The 26,362-nt window shown below is 32.8% G+C and overlaps 1 protein-coding gene across 14 annotated transcripts in view; it reads right to left on the bottom strand.

The window, feature by feature from the left end:
• Nucleotides 1–25,878, bottom strand: part of LOC126856254 (actin-binding LIM protein 2-like) — a 28,562-nt gene extending 2,684 nt beyond the window's left edge. The window contains exons 1-15 of one of the 14 annotated variants that reach the window (XM_050604604.1): nucleotides 25,694–25,878; nucleotides 19,464–19,749; nucleotides 12,136–12,296; nucleotides 11,836–12,001; nucleotides 10,749–10,980; nucleotides 10,126–10,444; nucleotides 8,520–8,591; nucleotides 7,792–7,975; nucleotides 7,219–7,478; nucleotides 6,855–7,122; nucleotides 6,585–6,668; nucleotides 4,860–4,960; nucleotides 3,367–3,436; nucleotides 2,060–2,142; nucleotides 80–283 (exon numbers count right to left, since the gene is read on the bottom strand). In XM_050604604.1, coding sequence (XP_050460561.1) covers nucleotides 80–283; nucleotides 2,060–2,142; nucleotides 3,367–3,436; nucleotides 4,860–4,960; nucleotides 6,585–6,668; nucleotides 6,855–7,122; nucleotides 7,219–7,478; nucleotides 7,792–7,975; nucleotides 8,520–8,591; nucleotides 10,126–10,444; nucleotides 10,749–10,980; nucleotides 11,836–12,001; nucleotides 12,136–12,296; nucleotides 19,464–19,563 — 2,304 coding nt within the window. In that variant the 5' untranslated portion in view covers nucleotides 19,564–19,749; nucleotides 25,694–25,878. Of the gene's footprint in view, nucleotides 1–79; nucleotides 284–2,059; nucleotides 2,143–3,366; nucleotides 3,437–3,610; nucleotides 3,709–4,859; nucleotides 4,961–6,584; nucleotides 6,669–6,854; nucleotides 7,123–7,218; nucleotides 7,479–7,791; nucleotides 7,976–8,519; nucleotides 8,592–10,125; nucleotides 10,445–10,748; nucleotides 10,981–11,835; nucleotides 12,002–12,135; nucleotides 12,297–19,463; nucleotides 19,750–20,259; nucleotides 20,388–25,693 lie in introns of those variants that run through there. The other 13 variants (XM_050604607.1, XM_050604606.1, XM_050604608.1 and 10 more) reach the window with 13 other exon arrangements.
• Nucleotides 25,879–26,362: the final 484 nt, after the last annotated feature.

Here is a 26,362-nt window from a genome sequence, read left to right as displayed (position 1 = left end):
TTCTTAATGTATGATAATTATTTAATTATTTATAATTAATTGATTAAATAACGGTTAACAACGATGATATATTACTCACTTCGAGATTGCAACGATCCACATCAGCTGGCAACCTGTAGTTGGTGATAACAAGTAAGTGATAAGGATAAAGCTTGGGTGGTTCGGTTGGTGCAGCACCCATGTCCGGTAGCGATCTTCTCACATGATGACCTCCGTGGCCTCCAACAACCGAACCTAGGCCACCTGTATACGTGGTGGATGATGGGATGATCCCACCATCATTCTAAACCACGATTACACAAAATTATAAATTTTACTAATAGAAATAGTACAGATAAAAATAAGACATTAACACATGGACGATACATGAAGAATAGTAAGTAGGGGTTGCACTGGCATTCCTTCTTTAAGTTTTCACAAATAGTAATTTGAATAAAACAGAATAAATTTCACAACACAATAAACTCCATTGTTAAATACAAGATTTGATTGGTTAAATTGATTTTCTATTAAATATAAATTTTATAATAGATTCGTAAAATACAGAAAAATGGATTCTTTAATATGTAAATTGCAAAAAAAAGATATGTCGGCAGCTCCTAAAAATATTCTTGTCAGCGTCCATGAATAGTAAACACATTATTTTCACACTGAAAAACTGTTCATCAATGATAAATTTACATAATTAATGGATTGATTGTCTTATATGCACGAACGAATGATCAAATTCATGTGACTTAACAAGCCGTCTCAATATAAACAATAGTGACTTCATTAGTTCCTTGGTTAATCAATTTCCAGCTAAGAATGTTACATCGCGCGCAATTAACGCTTCAAACGTTTTAATTTCTTAGATATTGATAATGAATTTATTTATTCGACGATAAATCGAAGCAATATTCCATGCGAGCATTTTAATCTTTTTTCCGAAAATTAATAAAATTTTTGCTACTTATTATTTATAATTATGATTATTCATATTGACTATAATTTTCCGGATGCAAATAATGTGTGTATATACCATACATGCATTTTTTGCAATTAAAAAATTTTGTGTACCCAACAAATATAATTTAATATGTGAATGATTTATTGAACAGATATTATCAAGTGACAATTATATAATATTGATATAATATTATATAAAAATCTTTCAAAATTGAATGTTTCCGGATGCAAAATACAATATGTAATATTAAAATTCAAAACAGAAGAAAAATATATTTTGGTCAATATGACTAAATAGCGTAAAATAGATAAAATTAATTCGATTAATTAACTTAGCTTAATTAAAAGATGAAAGAGGCTTTTGATAAATCAAATATGCAACATTCAGCAAATTGAGAGTAAGTACAAACAATTGAAAATGCAAAACTTAAAATCATAGCAAAATATACAGCATGCATGCATATTCATTATACATAAAATTTTATATACAATATATTACATCGTAATATAACAAAATTGGTAAATTTTATATAATCATATATATATAATGGGCATATTTTATATAATTTTATATAATCATACATATATACATATAAATAATGGGCATATTTTATTCATTAAATAAATTTCAAATGTACAAACTGTATTGCCTTTTATTTCTCAGATAAATGTGTGTACTTAATGTAACACATCTGCAATTATGTCGAAACGTGCTTAGAATGCTTTTAAAATTACATTTTCATAAATTCCATTTATTAGAATAATCATATTGAATACCAATAAAAGAAATGTCCGATGAATGTTTTTTGCCTTTAAATATTCAGCGAAAAATTGTTTATTTCTCGAAAAGGAATATTATATGTGTATGTGTGTGTGTGTGTGTGTTATGGGGCCTCACACTCATCAAATGCTCATTTAATAATAAGAAATTAATAATATAAATAATTTTCTGAATTTTACATTTATAAGAAATTTGTTGTAATTGGTATAAAAAAAGAATCTTGAGATATTAATATAGAAAGAGACACATAATTAAATTGCAATATAATTCTTAAATTGTTCTAATAAACAGAATTATGTTGTCATACAGGTGCGAAAACAAACTACAAACCATGCTAATTCGCCGGGAGTAGTATGGGGCTGTGGTACATACCAATGCCCGTCGATCCACATCCGTGATGCTGCCTGTTGATACTAAAATTGGGGAAAATGTGAAAGAAAACCATATCAAACCATGTTGCACAAACCATTTCCTATGTTAACTACAATCTGTTTTTAATCAATAATGTTCCCCTTTCATTACCTGCCTGTAAATTTCACAATTTATGTCTGAAAAGATGCGCAAAATAGCACAATTATTAAATCAAAAGTAGACAAAGTAATGTAGGAACATGATTGTTTCATAATAATTCAAATGATAAATTTGCTACAAAATTTTCAGATTTATAAATTGTTGTCTATGTTCTAAGAATATATCGAAAAATTAAAGAGATTCAATAAGATCGTGTTATATGTATAATTTTCTGCAAAAGTGTAAAAATGTAATTGATCTTATTCTCTTTTCACAAATTTAGCATGATTATTTATTTGAGATAGAAGACTTTCGAAATATACAGCGTAAATAATAGTCTCATAATGAATAATTAAATAAATATTTTTTTCACAGAAAATGTTTAAATAGACAAAGTCATTTATGAGACGGCGTACAACAAGCCAATGGACGAAGTACAACGTTTCACAGGGGCAGTGCGATAGCTCGCAGAAATATTAGTCAAGCATGCAGGAACAAGGCGAAACGAAATATGTAAAAAAAATCATAGCAGGGACGCGCTTGCAAAAATCACCAGCAGTTCTATCACAAACTATAATAATTCATGTTAAATAGATATAAGATCTCTCAAGAAACGTAGCATCTTCCCTGAAACATAAACATTTGTCAAATATATCTTCGTTGCAAAAACAATCAAAAACAATAATTTTTAAAGTGAATAATAATTACAGATTTTTTATAAATTAAAATTTAAATGACCTTAAGCAAATTTTATTTTATTTATACTTAAAAATATTATATATAACAAGATATTCAATTCCAGAAAGAAAAATAAAGCAAAAATTTTTATTAATAAAAGCTCCAAATAAAATCACTGCGATGAGATGGCTCTAAATCTTGAAATTGTAAAGTTTTATTTTACAAAACTGTTCAATATATCTCAGATTGGTACTAAAAAAAATTAGTTAGAATGCGTCAAAAGTTTTCTCTCGATTCGCGATAATATTGTATGGGTATCGCATCTGTCTAATGCGCGTAAAATTTGCAAGCGCGTCAAATTTGTAAAGCCTAGTGTAAACAAGTGAGAGGATCCCGTGTATGTGCAGCGGGGACCGCCGTCAGTCGGTCCCCCTCCTCGTTCTACTCACTGTCCGACTTGCCAGATGAGAAATCAGTGCTGTGAGTCTTGTCGCCCATCCCGCTGAACGAATAATCGCCCTAGACGACAGAAAAGCGTTATCTTAGAAAAGCGTGATACGCTCGGCCGCCGCGAGTCGATTTCTATCTATATGTACTCTTTTTTTCTATGTATATATATGTATGTATAATTTGCACTATCAGCGCGGCGGTGCACGTCGCATCGTCGACTGTGACTTGCGGTGCGAGACTTACAGGGAGAGCAGACACGGAACCGCCGGTCGAGGAGAAGGTGTGACTTCGCGGTGCCAGACCGTACCCCGGCTTCGGGATGTGCCGAAGGGAGCTCACAACTAGTTTGCAAATCAGTCAATCGACACAGATATTACTGATTAGTCTCAACGGTGATTTCAATTCGCTCAATCCCATACGAATGCCCAACGTTCGCTTGCCAAATTTTTTTCGATACCGTTAAACTCTACCCGGAGCCATGTCGCTCCCTTGTGTCACCAAAGTCAACCACTGTCAAGGGATTTCCCTCTATCTTTTTGCGCCCCAATAATGATACATGACATATCCTATTTTTCCAATGTTTTTTTTTTTTGCTAAGAATTCGGATCGATTAAAAAGACAGATATTCAATGATATATACATGCGTGAATTATGAATTATGAATTTTTCATTTATTTGTGTATCTTTTATGTATAATTATGTCACGCAACTAATATTTAAACGTAATCTTTAACAAAAGTTGCTCAGGTAAAAGATACAAATAAGTTGTATTATTAAACATGTCTTATAGAATTCAACTCAGATTCCATCGCATGTAAGCAAGAATATCTGTAAAGTAGTCATCTCGAATATATTATCGCATCCCCATCGGCAAACGGCGCTTAAAGGAAACCGACATTTTCGAGTGCATAAAGCAGTAACTCTGAAAATAGAGTATGCGTCTAAAAAAAAAAAAAAGAAAAAGAAAAAGAAAGACAAACCAGCACCTCCATGTAAATATAATAGATTTTTCTCATAAGCGCGCCCGCCGTATGATGACAAGTCAAAAAAAATTTTTTACTAGAAACGTAAAAACAAATATAAATAGCCTTTAAAAAATAAAATTACAATATATTTATATATTATGCTATATATATTAATAAAAAGTCTTACAATATAAAATTTAAAATTACAAAAATTAGATTATTTTTAAAAATTATCAGAAATGGATTTCAGATTATTTTTATGTGAACGTCAATAATAATAATAAGACTCATCGCTAAATATACTTTACATGCCTATATTGCACATGCAATTTACAATTCTTAATTGTATAAAATAATAAATAATCAGATAATACAATACATTAAAATTAAAAAAAAAAATGAATACACAAAAATGGAAACTGTCTGAACATCGATATATAAAAGAAAAACTAATTAAATATTTGAAAGCAGATTTGTGGTTTGACTTGGGACCAACGGCGGGCGAATTGGAAAGTTTTCGGACTCACCGAGTGATAGTGCCTAGCGGCGTTTGGAAGAGTGAAGGCGCGCTGAGTACCAAGGGGTGGATAGTTTCTGGGAGCCGGGGAGCGCGCCGATGACCTCCCAACTGCCGCCCACGCAAACACAACACAAACACAAAAACACAAAATAGAGACACGATGATAGTAGACGACAGGTAGTAGCGTCGTGACTAACATAGATTGTCGTATTCTATTAAATCTAGAACGCTAACTCTTGAAATTAGTGACTTTATTATATTATATATATAATAGATACTCTTACAATTTAAATTTTTTTACATTGAAGGCAAAAAAAAGGATTAAATAAAAAATTTCTAATGTATCGCAAACACTAACAGTAACACAATTACTAAAAGTTGCGATAATTAGTCAGCTGATTTATTATCAATCAATACATAATAGTTATGATAGTAACCAGTTCTGCTTCGTTTTTTATTAGCGTTCTAAAGTTAGCTGATGATCCAATATTGGAAGATATTATAAAATTCTATGTATTTGTGAAAAAACAAACATGTGCAAAAAAGAAATAACCATCATGCGTTGGCAGCAATAAAACAAAACGTTCATAATGCGAAATTATCTTCCAACATTGTAGGTGATACTTGTGTAGCTGACAAATATCTAAAAATTAAGATTCTCGTTTCTAAGAAAGCTTTAATATTAAAAATTTTTTTTAGCAATTCATTTTATTAATTCTTAGAATTAAAAAAATTATTAAAATAAATATTAAATAAAGATAAATAATATATAATAAATAGATAAATTTTTTAGCTCTATTTATTTATTATTAAGAGTTAAAGAAAACTAAAATAATAAAATCGTTCTTATAATACAAAGAAATATTGCAGCTGTGAACAAAGTTGAAAGAAATTAAATATCTATAATACTAATATATTCACTTTAATTCATTATGAATCTTGATATTGAATATTAAAACTTTGATTATACTTAAACCAAATAATTATTGCGATAATGATTCAAATTTTACTGAAGCATAGAGAAAAGAAAATCCATAGTTAACGTTTCGTCAAAATCTAATTTGAGTTTCATCTAAAGGCAAGGTCGTGCCACGAAAATGAGAGTGATATGCGTTGGGGGCAATGTGTTCGTGTATAATGAACTTCATGGTCCCAAGTGCCATGCAAAATATAGGACAGAATCAATTACCTCAGGAAATGATTTCCAAGGCTAAAGATTGCAATGGTAATTTAACTGTCCATTATTTTGAGGTTCTGGTTGACATACTGCCTGACACAGCTTAAGCAATGGAAAGATAATAAGACAAGCACACTGAATTAAGGGACGATGCAACATGCATAGGCAACATACATCACCTGTTAGATTAATTAGGCGTCCAATGTGTAGTTTTTGGTGCTATATCCCTCTTAAAACAAAGTCTTGCTCTAGTTACGTATTGTTATCATTGTTAATAAAAAAACCCTCCCACACGTGATGGTTTGCATTCGCCGATTCTGTCGTGCTCCATGTAGCAAACGTATTTTTTTCAGTGGTAAAATTGAACCATTTACGACTTCCCGCCCTGAGAAACCCCGCTCTCGAGACTCACAGTTCTCTAATCAATGTTACTTCAAACGGTAGAGTGGTATGTTAGTGTCATGTGCGAACGTGTGGACATGTATGAGATGATCGTTACTTATGTTAATGAAACAATAACAAGTAGCGCATTACAAGTGGCAAATGGAAACTTACCGTTGTAGCTAGGACCGCTGGATCTGTAACTGAAGCCATCATCGTCCTCCCAAGGCCGTGCATGATCGATATTTCGGGAAGGTGCTGTAACAAAATGTTTTCTGTGAATGTTTACATCAGATGCAACATATACTGTTCGTAGGCGTTTGATCAATTTGTGTCTAACAAAATTATGTATCTTTCTCAAAATGTTAAATAAATTTAATTAAACGAGTTGAATCGCTGAAAAGTGTTTATATTTAAAAAAATATAAAATTAATTATAACTTACATGCACCCACAGGACTCTCGTAACGCAATCGATATGATGGTTCTCTGGCGGCAGATGGTGTCCTTGAAGCATTTCTAGGATCAACGTTAGCAGCTCTGTGTCTCAAATTTTCTCGATCTTTTTCGCGATCTTGCAGGAATACTTTAGCTATTCCCGTATCGATCTTGCTCAGTTCGTCCTGCTCTTTTTTCAGTTTTTGCTCCGCCTCTTTGATGTACGTTGTCGTTTTGTTATCCACTTCATCCTCGTCATCAGAGGCAGGTACTCCCTAAATTAAAAATAAACATCAAACATTAGTTAATTACTATCACATAATATTATTGAAGGGATAAATAGGAAAAAAGATCGAGCAATAAGATAATACCTTATATGTATCGGACCATCGTCTACGTCTCTCAGGATCAGTGTAAGGATACGGCGGAGCAGGAAAATCATCTCTTTCGATTGGCGGTTGAGCACCTGGTGGTGGCTTCATAGCATCCGGGTAATGAGCTAATTCTATTGGCTCATCGTTATCCACCTGACTTGCTGGCGATTTAGGTCTGGTGTCACTCAATGCGTCGACCAAGGCTCTCATTCCTGATCTGCTGCTGCGCCCACCGCTACTTCTTATCGAACGAGATGCTATGTAAAAAAATAAATGTGTTGTACAAGCTACAAATAAAGTAGTTAAAAAAATGATTTAATAATCCAAATAAAAACGTTCCTCGTAAATTTTTAAATATAATATTAGAATAAAAAATGTTTTTTCAAATATTTTATTAAAATAATTAATAAATTAATTTCTTCACACAGCACATTCATAAAAAAATTAATATTTTATAAATTTAATATAGAGAATTATAATTTCTCTGTTGCTAATCTTCAAAATATGTTGAAGAAGCAACTTTTCAAATTCTAATAAAATTAAATATAAATAGAATAAAAAAAAACTTACAGCTAGGTCTATGGAAATGCGGGCTAGTTGGGGGTTTATCATACGGCTGTATCGGGCGTCTTAGATATCCTTGACTGGGCGTTTCAGTCAAATACGAATAAGTGTAAATCCTAGATACATCTTCTACCGGTCGTCCATATTCCCTCAAGATCAGACCGGGACTTCCAGTTCGCGCAGGATAATACTGAGGCAATTAATAAATTTATATCACGCATGTAGGATAGTTTGCTTTTTGCATATCTAAACGTTACATCAATTATACAAGGTGTGTAAAAAAAACTGAATAAACAAAAAATTAAAAAATTTCCCTTTATTTTGCATTTTATTATTCTTGCATTTTATTATTCTGTTTATATTTAGATTTTTAACGCACCTTATATAAAAGAAAAATATCATGCATGGCAAGTAACGCTCTGTTATTAAAAGATTACATCAATTTTTTCTCTTTTTCTTTTTCCATTTATATTATATTTACGATCTGAAAAACAGATACAATTCATAACTAAAATTAATTAAAACGATCGACGATATAATTCGATTTTATAGAAATTTGCTGCTAAATTTTACATCGCGTGTACCGTCGTCTTCCGTTCGACGGATCGATACAATTGAAATCGGATCGCTTTTAACAGAGCGAAAACACGCGATGCTAAGAAAAGGTAACGCGCGAAAAGTGATACCAGAAATACTTGTCGAGAGAGTGCTGTGCTAAGTGACACATGGCATACCTTGCGACTGAGGCTGCTGTAAGGGCTGCACAGCGATCCGTTCAGGCTTGGCGTGCGTGACCGCAATGAAAACTATACACAATGACCGTGCGGAAAAAGTAAACAACAATTAAGAAAAGCAATAATAAAAAAACTTAATTAAAAAATTAAAAAATAATAATATAATCTCTCTGATGTGTGTATGTGTTTGTATGTGTTTCGCTTGTTTCCTACGTCGAGGCGTGCGTGAAGAAAAACGGTAGAACAATAAGCCAGCCAATCTCGAGGCAAAAGATCAAGCTATTCACAAAGCTGACAAAATAGTAAATATCTTTTCAGCTCTACAAAATATTTTGCTCTATATATATATTATATATATTACTATTATACAAAATATTATAATAATAATATGTAGATACATATGCCAAAAGTGCCAAAACGTTTCGTAAAAAATCTGCAATGTAAAACGTAAACTAACATTTTTCATCTAGAGAATATTCCACCGAGAATATTATCATCTTATGATATTAATTATAAAATAAATTTTTCAAAAATTACAATGGAATCTTTATCTTTTAATATAACGAAACATTTGGCTTTCTCTGTTATCATAATTAACAAATTCATTTATGCAGACGAATATATAGTATATAGTACAATGCGGCTAACTGTAAATAGAGTAATGCAAGTGCTAGATATAAATAGTAGCATGCACACATATTTTGTATTTTCTACATATAATACATATATAATCATTTTTTTATCAATATCGACATAAAAACGATAATTCCACCAACTATTTAATCATATGATGTTAAACTCTCAATTTTAAAAGAATTTGATCTCTTATGAATTTTTAATGTACAATGATTAATTTTGATGTAGCAAATGTTTTTATAATGATAGATGATAAATAAGTAACTAAAATTATATACTTGATTGAAAAATATAAATTCGTTCTATGAATTAGGAAAAAATTAAAGTTGAACACTCGCACCTAAAACACGAAGCGATTTTCATTCATTGTTTAAGATACGCGAGCGTTGCTTCGATTTACTACTGAGTGCACCATAAAGAATCATGAATACTTAAAATTATCTTCTTTCAAACTTTTCGTTATTTGATCTATGATGATTTCAAATATGGTTCTTAATTATTCATGAAATATTTGTCCTTTAAAAAAATAAAATTTCTTAAAAACAGCATATATATGGCCATACATATTAATAATAATTGTTAGGGCATAAATAATATTGCATCGATTATTTTGTCTTGTTATATCTTATATGAAGCATAATAAATGCCAAAAATATTTTATGAAATAGAAATACCATGTGTGTAGCTACTTTTTATTCATAATAAGCTATAAAAAAGCGCACATGAGAATAAAACTAAATGCGATATTAAAAAAAATGTTAATTGAACAATTCACGATCATATACAACAATCATATCCACAATTAAATATATTAAAATGCTACACTATTGCTTCGTCAGTTCTTGTACAGTTAAATTATAAAAAAATAAACAAGCTTTTTTTTTCTAATAGCTTAAATCAATTATACACGTACGAATTTACAGAATAAATTTGCCGAAATGGTGAATTTCACCGTTGTAATCGGACTTACCTGCATCTCCGAAGCGCTACTGGAGATTCGCTCCGATTCTCGATGCTGCGGAGTGTGAGCGTCATGTCCGTTCACGATACCATTAGGTCCGGTGGTAGGTCCTGGACCACAGCGCGGATGCCATATGGCTGCACCCTGTAGATACATTTCCTCCCCGTCGCCAAACGGATCGCCACATTTCGTACAGCGCGCGCAAGTCGGATGAAAATGATGGTTATCACCGGCCTGTAAGACCTTGCCGCTGATGTAACGGTTGCAATAGGCGCACTTTACCCCAAACTGCTTTTGATAATCCTTCTCACAGTAAGGTACCCCATCTCTATCGAAAAAAAAAACAACTTAACAATTACAATTCATTAATTATTTTTCATCTTCAACTACCCAGATTTGAAAAAAACCGAGTAAATTTAAAGTTGAAACAAATAGAGAAATTCTCGCATAATTAATCAGATATTAACTGATTATTTTTTAAAGATATACTTATTTTCTTAATAACTTTATTTTTCAACTTATTATTACTAATTTTATTGTATAATTGCTTCGTAGAATTTTTAAAAGAATACAATTAACAGTCTCTAAATGAAGACGCGAGATGATAGATTTGTGAATCGTACGAGACTCACTTTCCCATGTATTCCCCATGGAGCACAGTGTCGCAGCTATGACACTTGAAGCACCAAACGTGCCATTGACGATCGAGCGCGACCAATGCCTGACCTTCCCTCAATTGGTTTCCGCAACCAGCACAGGCACCAGGGTCAGTGTGTCCGCCGCTTTTGGTACTAGTGCTATTACCGAGCGGCGTAGAGGCCTCGCGAACTGGGATACCAACGCATCGGTGACATAGCGCTTGACCTATGAACAATACACGAATTGCGGAGATTAATGAGATCCGGCCACGGATCTCGAAACGTCATCATTAACCTTCGTGCTGCATGCCAACCTTTTCTCTTCCATAACGAAACTTATCAATTTCACAATTATTCCTATATTTCCTTTAGACATATTTAATATATATCACAATTCAAATTTGTTATACTAACTATATAAGACATTAGATTTATTATTGGTTAATTAATAGCAATCATCAAATTCAAGTATATAACGCTCCAAAAGAACGTATTTTCATAGATCGATTTATAAAAAGTGATATTTGTTCTCAGTAAATTTTTCATCAATTATGTGAAAAGACAGAATTTGTTTTTATTTTTATTCTCTTGACAATATAAGATATTAAATGCGAGATTGAACGCTATTTATTTATAATGACCTCAATTTCCTGAGAAATGTGTGACACGTTGAACCGTTATACCATGTACACCGTAAGCTGATGCACGTCACCAGGTTTTTACTTTTGACCGCGTAATCGTTACAAGGACATAATATAGACACGCGGCCTTGTAACAATGAAGTAACGATATGCCTAAGTGGCAATTTACTCTAACAGATTGACTGCCACGCTAATTGTGAAAGCTGCACTAAAGTGATGCTGACTATGTAATCTCAGTACGCATCGCTATCTGCAATCAATAAAAACTGCCGCCTATTTTGAATTAGCAATTTTTCTACACGTTATTCCGCGTATATTAATTTTGTGTAGCGACGGCTACATTATAATAAAAAGTGATACGCGCTAAATAAAGATACAGATCGAATATATTACTTTATAATTTATCAAGGATTAAGAATCAATTGTTTTTAAACACGTACCTTGAACAAGAGATACTTTCGTTCCTTGTCCAAGTAGCGGCTGCCGACATCTTTGGCAATGGAAACAATTTGGATGAAACGCATGTTTCTCGCCGGCTGTCACCACGTCACCCTCCACGTATTCCCCGCAACCGGCACATCGTGTACCCCAGCGTTCCCGATAATCCTATAAACAAAAAATAACAGATACAAATTTTATTTTAAATATCAAAGATTTTTTCTCTTATTCCTTTTCGCAAAACTTTCATTAAAAGATGATATTTCAGATAGATTATGTCAAAGACAAATCGCGCAACTCACCTTTGTGCAATAATAGGAACCCTCGCGCGTGAAAAATCCACCCAGTGCCAAACTGGCATTGCACTGAGCGCACTTGAAGCACCCTATGTGAAAGTATTTGTCCTGCACGCGCAGCACCTCCCCGCTGCACTTCTTCTTACAAGACTGGCAAAAAGTTTTACCTGAAACAATAAAACAATCGTCATTTAAGAGGTGGATCTTCTTTGCAGATCAATGAGGCATTTCACATATAATCTAATATCCGATAATAAATTAAACTGAATTCAGAGAGTAATGTAATTAATTCGCGGGTACTCTCGAATGTAACAAATTGCATATTGAGGTAAAAGCAATAACAAGTTTATAGCAAATATTTATATTTATATATATATATATAGTTGAAATTGATATTTAGAATAAAATTTACAAATTTTTACTAAAGATAATTTTATGATCTGTTTCTTTTTTCATATTGCTTTTTAGTTTTAAACATAATAAAATCGTCATTTTTTTAAGGAAACTAAATTATCGTGCACATTTTCAAAAACAACAAAATTAAATAGAATTTCTTTTAATCTATTCTATCTAATTTCTATTCTTATACGACGCTATATATATTTTAAGATCTATCTAATTTAACTTTAATCTAATAAGAGAAATCAAAATTTGAAATTAAAAATTGATAAAAAATAAAATGTTTAACAGCGTGAACTTTATCTTGCAAGCGAGCTTAGCGTACGAAGCGAAAGATAAAAATAAAAGCAAAAAGAGACATTGTATGAGTCATGGTCGCTCGTACGTGCTGATCATTCGAGATTTCTACGAGTGTGTTTACGCAACAATAGCGACTCGCATCTTCCACTTGCTCGTTGCACTCGCGTGGTCATCGGCGGCGCTTGTTTAACTTTCAACTTGTTATATAATGTACCTGTTGTCAGCTGAAAGGGTACATTACAATATTCGCTTTCAGGAAGAAGACTATGTCTCGATGCGAGTATAATAGAGCGTTTTCCAGATCAAGACGATCTGGATAAGTTCCAAAATAATCACACTCGATTTTCACGAACTTGATATTTGCATTTTCAAATATATATCAACGCATCATCTTTCAAATTAAAATATAAAAGTTTAATGATTGATTAAAGATAGAGTTTATCTCTCTCTTCTTTGCACTCTTATTTATTAAATTATTTATGAATTTCTAAAAATCGAAAAGAAATTTTAATCAATTTTTCCAATATTTTTAAATAATCGTTAAATATTGCAAATTGTTCTCTTCACCTTTTTTTATACAACAATCAGTTAAATGATTATTTTGCATTTTGACATATCATTTGTTTGGTGTGTGTCACTATGTCCAGATTACATTCGTAATACATTGTATCTGATTTATACGTGTCGCGAATTAAAATTACGCCACGCCATCAAACGAATATTAGCTCGAAACATAACTATAAACATGAGCACAACAACGTTTTGACACGACAGGGGTACACATGTATAGTACGAGTAATGTAGATACATTATTCATTGGTCGTACAATTTCGAATAGAAATCGATATCTTACGATTGCATATCCGCACTTAGCACGTCTCCTTCATTACATTATAATTACATAATGAATAAAGAATATCTCGATCCAACATGAGTAGCATAATTTATTTCCTTTCGATATTCTTCGATATAAAGTTTTATATGATTTCGAGTTGAATGTGTTTTCCTGTCATTTACCTACATATCTGAAATTACTGTACGAGAGAGTAATTAAGTAAAAAAGCACGATTCTTGATTTATGCAGATTATAATTATGGGAAGGCGGTAAAAAAAAACTCATCAAAATAAGTGCTTATCCCGTTCAGTCATTCGAATCGATGATTCAACCATCTCCTACGACGAGATGCGATGAATATGGCGCCTTTATTGAATTATCGGTTGTTTTGAACGGCAATCCGCGATAAAATTATAGTATATCTATAACGCAACTGGATTGTGCATAAAATGTTAGGGGGAGTTAGGTTTCCTCGCGCAGTACGGTCAATATTTAGAGAGGCAGAACTAATAATCTTCCTCCATTTGTGCTCGTTGCACCGAACCCAGCTGTTCCGCGTAAAGACCACACTTGTTTTGAGTTAACGATGTGTGCATAGAAAAAATGATACATGGAAGCAGCGTTACATTAGTCGATCCCGTTGGTGCAAAACAGAACTTTTTATTATGTAAATATAGAATGGCTCTCCGTAACCACCTGTTAATCGCATGTGAATATCTTATTTAATGAAATCGATTTTTCTATCTGTTGAGAGAATTTGATGGACGGTTATTTCCGGAGATAATTAACATAAACAGATTTTAATTCGAGGAAGCTTCATGTATATATATATATATTGTTTCTGCATTATATTGAATAAATATTTTAGTAGAAATTTCTGCGTAAAAATTTTATTTGCAAAATAATTAAGAGTAAACAATTTAAAAAATACGCGATAAATATACTTTTTTCCAAATTCTCAAAAAAAATTCTCGATATTTTTGTGAAATTTTTTAAGCTCTGTTGATCCATTTGGCAAATGCAAAATGTTTTAAACATCCTGTATAAATTCCACACGGAATATACTACAAACAAACGATTTTACTTCACAAGAGAATTCTGTGCTACCAAAAATTTCACGAATTCAATGAAACAAAAGCAAATGCCGGCGATATTTATAAATAACTTGAAAAAGAGAAACCGTGCATAAACTTTCAAAGCGGGAGGCTGGATCTCATATATTTTTAAAAATACGCGTTGACATCATAGCCTCCTTGTATCTGACGTCATCGAGTCGTCATATGAGTTAAAGTCGACGAGTGCGAAAAAAATTCTCTCCGCATGTAGGCAGACGGCGTTAAATGCATCCGTTTTGTTTCGACATATCTGAATGCTGTTAAGAGGAATTTATTTTAAGAACAATAGAATTTTTAATGCTAAAATCCGAATATTTATGACAGAATTATATACAATATAAATAGAATAAAAGTCATCATCAAATTTTTTGTAAAAAAATAGATTTTAAATATACTCGTCGAATCTACTCAAATATATCGCGTGTAAAAAAAATAATGATTATAATAAATAGAAAGTAAATGATGAAACAATTTCAATACTTTAGCTGAAATTAAGCATATACGTATGTGTGTTAGGCTTTACGCGCACTGTTAATATTTCCGGTTTAAAATAATGCTGATGCTACTTTCTCTATCAAGCCGACAGGAAGAGTGCGAATAAAATACAAAGTCACGACTTCAGCCGTTACGATGCGAGCTCGCATTTAATCGAACAGAGGCACTCGTCCATAAAATGACACACCCTCGTCTGCGCGTCACATCTCGTTTAATTTACGGCACGCTTCAATCGCAGCGAAAATTTGCGATCAGAAAAAATATTGGTCGATAAGTCCAACAGGCGAGCGGATGATAACGAAATTTATCGCTCTTGCGATTCGCGTGCAAAGTGTCAACCGTCGTCACCGATACGATAACAGCGCATCGATGTCACATACTGCACAGTTAAAAAAAAAAAATAAAATAAAGTCGCGTTATCTAGCTGATGGTGAACCTTCCCATAGAAGAATCTCATAATAAACGAGAAAAAGAAAAAAAAGAATTGAGTTAACATAAATTTATATTTCAATTTTGATAGAAATTTAATCAAACTTTTAATTGCTTCGAAAAAGCATTAATAACTTAATTAAAAATGGATCAATTTGTATAAAATAATCAATGACAAAATGTAGATATTTCAACCACGTTGTTAATCATTAATTCAATATCGATATTACTCCATCGTCGTGTTAAAAAGATCCTACGTCATTCGGATGAATAAAAGACCAAGTTTTTGTCGCATTTATAAAGTCAATAACTAAAGCTGATAAATGAAAAATTTATTCTCTCGAATACCAAGTTTATGCATTAGGTCATTTATAACAACTTTTTTATAGTTGTAATATTAAATGTCTTAGAAAACAAGCCTCGAGTTCTACTTTTGTGAAGACGCAAAATACACGCGAAATTAATTGAAGAATATGACTCTGTCATGACTGTTCTACATAGGTACCGCCATACGGCACATGGTATGTTAATATGATTCATAAGTGGTCTAAATAGGATGTGGCAAAGTGGGGTTAAACGTAGCGACCCTGGACTGCCCTGATCCTTCTCTCGTTGCACTCTGGGTTATAAGATCGAATAGTAATCGATCGTGCATTAAATGTCTGCCAATTATGTTTAATCGACTTGCACTTTTCTGCCATGCATCGAACTATTATGCTATGCAGAGTTCTTATCATATGTATATAATTTATATAAATTAAGAAATCATTCTATTACTTTCTATTTATGATAACTTATTGGCAGTCTTCCTCTTATAAATTGTATAATTTTTTTAACACAAATATTTATTAAAATACTATTAAAATATCCAATAAAAGATAATTATAAACGTTAAAGAATTATTCAAAGAAAAAATTTAACTAAAACTTTCTTAGAAAAAATAAATAAATAAAAATTATAATTAAAAATTGTATGATTATTGTTAAACTATTTAATATTGTTGTCTCGCATCACTAAATCTTATCAACCCGTATAAATAATATAATCACATATATATAAATCTTGGAGAATTGATGAGACAATTGATTGAGAAATGACATAAAAAAATAATTGCGCATTTCGCTGCACTTTTTATATAATACATGTAACTTTATATTACAATATATTTTATACAACTCAAAGATAATGAAATAAAAGCTTGCGTAAAATGATATAACAGAGAACAACACGTGTGTCTGCTTAAATTTCGCTGAAAGTTTTATAAATGCGTGTGCAACAAAAAAAAAACATCTGCAGAACTGCTACCCTAAGTAAAAAAAATTTTTAATTTATTTCTCTACTAAAATCATTTAAAGAATACATTAATCATTGAATTCAAGCTATCGATTTATTAAACACATTAATTCTCATAAAAGAATTGAATTTAATTGAAGTAATAATTTATAAATTCCGCTTTTATTGTATTTTTTTTATTTATGGTAATATATTTTTCTAGACATTGTTCCACTTCTATGTTTTACCTCAATTTTCATGGACTGCTATATTTGTAAAAAAGTGGAGAACTTAAGTAATATTTAAATAGTAGTACACTTTAAAAAAAAGTATTAAAATAATTTTTTAGTATGATTATTATATTTTAATTATTATATTATATTTTAATAACAGTGTTTGCAAAAGAAACAAGAGGCTGTTCGTCGTATGACTTTACAATCGGAGAATTATTCGCGAAGAAAATAACAAGTTTAATTATCGTTCATGTTTAAATACGCTCTAATTAATGAAGAAAACGTTAAACTATTACACTTCGATTACCCTGCAATAACAAACTGACGTAATGTTTGTGCAATTGCAATTAGGAATTAATAATTCACATTATTATCTCTATAAATTTGATAATTAATAATCTACATTTTTTTATTAGTATATATACGCATTGTTTTCCGGGAACGAGTTTATTAACTATATGTATATACCGGCTAAAGATTATGAAGGACGATAACAGTAAATGCATGATAATTGCGGTTTTTGCGGCTTTTTTTATCACTGTGCACATGGTAACAGGTTTCCTTGACGTTATTTTCGTTTCTGTAATATATGCACGACTAATTCAATGATTCTTTATAAGCAGTAATATACACATATAAAAAGATTTCTTATTATAAATGCTCTATAGTATATATAGCGCAGTTCAAGGCTATGCATACTGTTTGTACAATTATCATTGCGTTAAAATATCGTACAGAATCTGATTATTAATGATGTACAGAACCGCATTTCTTTCGACGCGTGCTCATTGTATGACAATGGCCCGAGAGTTATTAATAATGCATGAAACGGATAATTTGTATCCCACGATTAATGAGAGGGTAATTAAATTACAAAAAAAAAAAAAATACGTATTTATTCGCAATGTGCAACTTTCATCATCGATAGCGTAAACAAAGCGAAATCATTACATCCCGTGATGCGAAAGAATTGCTCGCGCGCGAGCCAATGTATTATCATTTGTTTGCTAATTCAAGTGCGCGTCTAGTGTTGTTTCAACGAAAAAGCACTTTGCACTTTTATTGGGATCATATTTAACACTGATAAATAATCATTATTAGTTTTCTTTCGCAATGTATTAAATTATATTAAATTTAGATTTAAAACATTATATTTGACATTCGATGAATCAGAAAGAAAAAAAGTATCTTTGGCGCTTTTCTATTTTGGCCGTCTACGCGATGTCGTTGACATCAACGATCAACCATAATCGTTTATCTAGTGTACCGCGGAATATATTTTCCTCTTCGGAGCACAATACATTAGGATGGTTAAAAATGCCTTCGGCGTGCGCGTCACGTCACGTTCCTCGGATTCGCCTCGTCACGAACAACGAAAATCGTGACGAAGATATTCATGGCTGAAAGGAATCGGCGTCGTATAATATGCAAATATCCCGTTTTTCTGAATTTCTCAGCGCCGCTGCTAGCTATTACACAAGATACTTTTGCATCGTGTAATTTAAGCGTCGAGTCGTGTGTCGCCGAGATACATCGAAGGAACTTTAAACCAGTTGTGAGCCGAGTTGATAAGCGCGGATGATCGGTAAGCCGTAAAATACTATCGCGATCGATTTCGCATTATCGTGTAAGTTTTATATCAAGTCTTTCTTTCGCCGAGACAGATTTTATTTTAGTACAATACGATATACGGTTTCAATTCTGTAAATTGAAAAACAGAAATGAAATGGGAGATTTATAAATTATTATTTCGCGTAATTAATTTTTTCTTTTCAATGAGAATTAATATATTCAGCAAATCGATAGTTCTATCAATTAATGAATATTGATACGATGAACAAATATTTCGATATACTCTTTATTCGCTATTATTTCCGTGCGGGTTTTACCCGCAAATTTTTCTTATCTATAATAATATCATCATTTATTTATTATCACCATCATGCCAGCAAGCACAATGAGATGAAAGTGATGGGGAACGAAGACCAAATTGAAAGATAATGATATTGTAGGAAAAATTAACGCTGAAAAGCTGTTGATTCATTTATACATCATTATAAAATCTTTATAAAATAAAAGCAATTTTATCATGGAGAATCTATGGCATCTAATCTCAATTTTGCCGCGTTATCACCCATACAATTACATACAGATACAAGCCGATGTAAAAAGCGGAAGATCGTTCTCACATTACCATAGAATTGAAGCTGCTTCGATTCGTCGGTTTTTGCGGCGTGTCTCATCCCATTCCCTTACCTTTTTTCAACTGCTTTTGCTTGTGATCGTCGGCACCGTCTCTCTTGATCCCCGCCTTGCTTTCACTCGCTATAAGACTCTCGCTAGTCTTCGATTTCATTGTGCCTGCTGGCTCTGCGTTGCGTAACTTCAGGGTCACAAGCCGCCCGGCTCGCACAAAACTCTCTTCTTCCTTTTTTACTTTCCCCGCACGATGTGCCGAGAGATAGCGATAAGATAGCGTCAAACAGCGAGGAATCGGTGCGCGATTTTCATCGATTCCGGATCTCGAAGTAACGCGGGCGATCTGTCATAAAATCGTGTGACATTCAAATGAAATCTGTCAGCGAGAGATCGATTTCTCTTGATAAATCATAATGCGTTTAGATAGATCAACTTCAAAAATTTTACTCAAAATACAAGAGAAAAGTTGGTTTCAGTTGCGACGAGTCTAATAAAATTAGTTGATATCATGTGTTTCGTATTTTATAATGTAACTTGTTCAAATGTATCTTATTCGCGACACCCTGTACATGTCGTTATGAAACAAGTTATTATTTCTAAGGTAATAATATCCTCGATAGATTAGCGAGATAAGAATTTTGCTGAAGGCGATTATGTTGTTTGCCGAGAGTGGTGTGCATCGATGATAGCGTGACTAATTTTTATAGAATGCAAGAACCTTGATTTTATCTATAATAATATGTCACACGATTATATATAAATATATATATATATATATACATGTAATATATTCGCGAAAATTTGTACGTCATGGAAATTTTTTCATCCGATTAATTCACTTTGATGAACTGACCTGAATTTCGAAGCGATTATTCCGAATAGTATAGAAATATTGACGCGAAATATCTACGATACCACGTGCGATACGATCGCTGCGACTGCCGATCGACGACTGCCTGTGGACTTGTGGAGGAGGTTCGTGCGATCGTGCGTCGAGGCTGGCGAGATTGTCACCCGTACAGTCGACGCAGATAACGTTTACTTTTCACAGTCGACTACGCCCTGCGAAAACCTAATCTCAGATCGGCAGAAATGACTTTGCGCTTTGTACTTTACCGCAATCGTTTCTTCTCACCTTTTTTTTTTCTTTTTTTTCTCAGTTTTTAGCGCAATCTGTTTGAATGCTCAACACACATATTTGCAAAAGAAATCGTCTCAAAAAAAGATTGAAAAAATTTTTATAAATTTATAACATTATTTAAAGTCGCGCATAAAAATGCAAAACGAATTTTTGATGATCAAACTTTTTTTCAAGATATTAAAGATGGATAGTTTCAAAGTTTGCGAAATTCTCTCTCTCTCTCTCTATCCACAGGTCTCTTCGAAAACAATTTTTTTATGTAGACATAAATTATATTCTTAAGATGTGATTTACATTTTTATAAAAAGCAAATAAAATACAGTAATATTAATGATACTCGTCACCCAAAATAGATGATTGAAGGATAATTAGAGACTATATTTAAATGCAATTTATAAATTAAAATTTCTTATATAAATATAATGCTTTATAATCTAATTAGCTGGAAAGATGTCTGGTGTCTGTCATAATTTTATCATCATATATGCACGCGGTGTCCTAATTCTGTCAGCTTAAACTGATTTTGCACATTTAACAAGCTTACACGATTAATGCCAGAATAATACATGTTATTGCATTACTTTTTTCATTCACAATAAAAGATCATCTTTTTAAAAATTCCTATAATAAATTTCTTAGCAATTAAATTATTTAATTTTATCTGGAAAAAAAACACTTTCAGAACAAAGCATATTATTCTTGTCCTCGGGCAAATTCCGATATAGAAAAAATTAATGTTATTAATAATATTGTGATAGTGTTATTATTAAATGTTTACGAGAAAAAAAAAAACAAAATAACTATAATTTTATCTCGCTAGTCGAGCATACTGCATTGAGTAACTTTAGAATTGCATTACGATCTCGAGATCAAGTCAAAGGACCCTCCGGCGCAATCAATGCACGCTGCGCATCGTATGTACCAATAAGCGTCTGGAATATCGAAGGATGCATACAGGAAACTAGTGCCTTTTCGACTGAATAATATAATGTTTCCTTCGAGAATTTATAATTGAATATTGATGCCTATATTCTTACGTTTACATAGAAATTTTTACATATTAATATATTTTTACAAAATACGAAATATCATTTTGACATAAAGATTTGAAACATTTAATAACACTTTTCAAATAAGAATTATTAATCTCGAAATTGATCATGAAATATATAGTTGTACAATTTACAAAAAAATTCTCATTCTAATTCTTTAAAAAATTGTTATATATAATTCACACGAAAAATTTGATAGGAATTATATAGATGCCATTTTCGAAAGCAAACTATGTATTTTCGGGAGCCTTTCATTGGCGTCAATTAGGGGCCACGGCAGGACTCCCCCTCAAGAAATGCAACGTCCACGTGTACAGGGAGTAGATATCGATCAGCAGCGGACTTGCAGTTTCAGCGAAACGCGTTAATAGCATTTTCGAGGGTGGAAGCCCCGCGCTCGTAAATGTGTCAACGTCCAAGGGAAACCGAGAAAAAGATCAATACCGCGATACGTCAATCGCTCTGGGTTAACGCGCTTCGTCATTAACTGATCTATTATGTAAACATTTCCTTGTGCGTGAAATGGCCGCGAGTTATACCGTCTCGCGTTTACGTACGGTATGTGTGCATTGTAAGATCCACAGGCCACGTAATCGGCAGATCGAGGTTACGACAGTGTCGTAACATGATCGATAAACGAACGAAGAACGTAAATGTGTAATGATCAACTCTACGCGCTGCAATGCAATTAGCTACTCAAATGTAACATTCCGAATAAAATTGTTAATTATTCGAAAAATAAAATTATATTCAAAATGGAGGTTGCTGTCTAGTCTTTTAACATTTAAATACTCGCAAGTAAATACATTAATTAATTAATAATGTTATTAATATATAGTGACAAACGTACGAAACAATTTTTCTCGCGTTTAATTTTTAATTTAAATGTTATCTCTTCTTAATCGAAAAAAAAAAGGAGATAAAATTCCAATATTTTAATAAAATCGTCCAAAAGTTCTTTTATTTTTTAAGCACACAAAAGATGCTAGACAATTTTTTTTTATTTCAGAGATTTGGTCACCGTGCAACAGTAGTTTTAGATTTTTAATATTATGTATTATGTCATGTAATGTAATTATCGTAAAGATAACTTTCCATATAAAAGTTGCTTACACAAACTAATTATCTCTCTAATCATATATGTGTAAAAACCATTAAATTGCACTAAAGTACTATATAGTGTCATGTTTAAGATACGACCAAGATAGATGAAAACAGAGTGACGGTTCGTTGTGTAAGAAGTGTCGTGCCTCGGTTGACTACGGATCCGGCACGCGCGTGCATGTGCATCAATCGCGCGAGCGAGTAGGAGATGAAATTGCAATGAGCGAATTACCACTGGCGTCTCGTCGGAATAGCCGGCTCCTCCGACGTGGCACGTAGATGATCAACATCGTAATTGCAATCGCAAATAATTCACATGATCGCAAGCAATCGTGAATACGTGATTCATTCATTCGCAGGACAAAGTACATGCGCATCGTGACGCGTTATATATGAATGTTAAAAATCGAAAAATTATTAAAATTATAAACAAAAAAACGATAAAATGGAATGTTTAATGCTTTTCCTTTTATCGAAAAATTCTCATTTTTTTTTTTAAATAATTCGCACAAATAGTTGGCACAGACAGAGTGTTTATTTAAATCTCGTAAAAAAATTCTCTGAGAATTCCTTAATCTTTCAGGTATTTTTCTTCAAAATTTCAGATAAAGAGAATATTTTAAAGATTTTTTGGTGCCATTTTCTAAAATAATTTTTTTTTTATTATACGTTTTCTAATGTTTTTCACTCATACGTAGAAAAATCACAAACTATTTAAATTTCAAGTGCTAGATTTACAAATGTACTGAAAAAAACTGAGTAACTTTCGTTAAGATAAAAATTTTTAACCTGCAAAACATTTTAATTTTTTATTTAAAAAAATTAAAATAAAGAATATATACTGTATATTGAATATCTTATCTATATTGAATATATAAACAGAGACAGATATACTTATAATAAGTTTTATATATATAATTCACAATTTAGCTTATCGGCAGATTGCATACTGTTTACAATATAAGAACAAAATTATCAAAAAGAGAAATTTTTTTTTGAATTACCTGGATCCCAATATTCCATGAGAATTCCAGGTTTTCCATGTTTTTCTAGGAAATAGACACCCTGCACAGACTTCTATATTTATATCTGGATTGCTAACAATGATGTAGGTTATAGGTTGAAGCCAGGGTAGCCATTTACAATTGGCAGAATATATATATATATATATATATATATATATATATATATATATATACATATATACATACATACATATACATACATACATATACACATACATATATATACACACACATTGTATATAGGTTGGCACACCCATAAACTGTATACATGTTTACATTCTTATATATTTATTTAGATATACACTATATATATATACACACACCATTCTGCTCAATTGTAAATGGCTGCTCTTGTTTCACATGTCACCATATGAGACATAGCCGTGTTAGCAGTCTAGGTATAATGTACAGAAGACTGTAGCTAATCTTAAAAAAAAAAAAAAAATGTGTTACAATTTGTATGGTATCTCGATAATCGATGTTGCAATGTTTTTCATTGATAAGAAACATAGGTAGTGTAACATTTCAAAATATTAAAGTGTTAGTAAATTGCAGCGATTCTCGAGCGCGAAAGCATCTATACACCATCAGCAATTCTATTCACAAATATTCGCTCGTGCCGGCATTCACGACGAAATGTCAAAAGCGCGCCCGCAAGTTGCACTTCTATCTTGCAGAATATGTGTCATAGATGTTATTTATAGTACAATATTGAGCGATTAGACTTGAAACGATAAACAAATCTTGAATCGAAGAAGTGTGGCGTTAATGTTATACAATTTAAAATGTATTTGTGCAATAATATTTGTCTTCTTATTCATTAACAAATAGCTATCTTTATTTTATTTTATTTTTATATATACAAATAATATTAATTTTTATGCTCTATTATATTTTTATAATTGTATATTATTTGACATTTATCTACGTCATTTGTCTACTTCGTCTTTGACTCGCAATCAGTATATATCTTAATAAACATTTCTTGTTAAACGTGATTTGGATTATATTTTTGATCCATTGCTATGCTCTAAATAGCAATCTAAAATTAAATATGATTCTCTAGCATAAAGAAATGAAAATAGTATTTATATAATCAAGGGAGACCCATAGTCTAAAACGATCTAACAAGGCAGTTAATAATCGAGTAATGCCAGATTCTTTACGGAAATCTCATCACATCGAGAATGCAGCGCGACATAAAAAAATTGCAGCGCAATAAAAAAAAGAAAAGTATCGTTTTTCTTCGCGCGTAAAAAGGTCGAAAGTAGGGAACGAGAGAGAGAGAGAGAGAGGCTTGTTCTTAAATAAAAAAAAAAAAGAAGAGTAGAAAAGCGGTCACAGGATCGAACGATGCGAAATTCTTTGAACAAACGCATCGCATAAAATACGATATGCAAAGGAAGAAAAGGAGAACGGAGATAGAGAGGAGCACAGGAAGAAGGGGAAAGAAAGGGAGAGGCAAGGGGGATTCTCGCTCACGCATCGCGCGATACGCGCGGGGACAAGGAGGAGAGCAGGAGGAAGGATAGGCGTTCGCCCTAGAAAACGTCAAACCGACGGATTCACCTATTTATAGACCACCGAGTGAGTTCGCGGTACGAGCCTTTCGGAAAACATTAGCCGCTCTCGGATGAGCGCGAGCTCGTGAAAATCAGACGGAAACTGCACGACGCAGGGGCGTACCCCTCTCCCCCCTTCCCCTCCACCCCTCCTATGCACGCGAGTTGGAACGCGGATGGACGAACGGACGGATGGACGGACGGACGGACGCCGCATTCCTTCCTACTCTCTTTTTCTTGTTCTCTTTCTCTCGCGTCTCCTAATCATAAGTCGCCAAGTCCATCGACATGACACAGAAACAAAGGAAGGGAGAGAGAGAGAGATAGAAAGGAAAGATGGGGTGAAAGAGACGAGGCGAGAGCCGGCGTTCGCTGATCGCTTTCGCGCTGATCTTGTACTCACCCATCTTCGGGAGTGGCACGAGCTGCGGCGAAACAACGGTGGATCCTCGTCACGTGCAGATCACACGGTCATAGCACAGCACTGGACGGCGATGGCGGGTGCGCGCGATGCGCGTTTTCACTTAGAAAAACGCGGAAAACGCGAACGACGTTCCTGACACAGTACACCCGACGGCCGACATTGCGGTGTCGCGCTGTCGTGTCGAGCCGTACCGAACGCGGCGCGCAATTCGCGCATGCGCGCTACGCGTCGCTGTCGACTTCGCTGCTTCATCCTATATATTCAAAATTTGTTTCCACGGAAATTGAAAATCCTAGAAAAAAAAGGAAGGTACGTTCAAGCCTTTATATCTTGTTCAGTGAAAAAGTCTCGAATCATAAAAAAAAAAAAAGTTTTCATTGCCAAAAAATGGCGGGACATTAAGGGGGAAATTGATTTTAATTCGATGGAGAATTTGGAGGATGGAAAATCTGGCCACACGATATACATATAAAACAGTTTACCTTGAATATATTTCTTAGAACGTTGATTATTTTGCTGTATTTCCCACGATTTATCTTAGAAACTTCTGTGAAACAATCGGTGATAAATTGACTCTCAATGTCTCTCGGAATAGATACAGATGTATGAACTTAGGCGCGATAATTTTTTTATAATACCGAAACGCAT

The sequence above is a fragment of the Cataglyphis hispanica genome, chromosome 18 (genome assembly GCF_021464435.1).
Source record: "Cataglyphis hispanica isolate Lineage 1 chromosome 18, ULB_Chis1_1.0, whole genome shotgun sequence".
Classification (NCBI taxonomy): Eukaryota; Metazoa; Arthropoda; class Insecta; order Hymenoptera; family Formicidae; genus Cataglyphis; species Cataglyphis hispanica.
The sequence above is the reverse complement of the archived record's forward strand: the minus strand, read 5'-3'. Positions and strand labels throughout refer to the sequence as shown.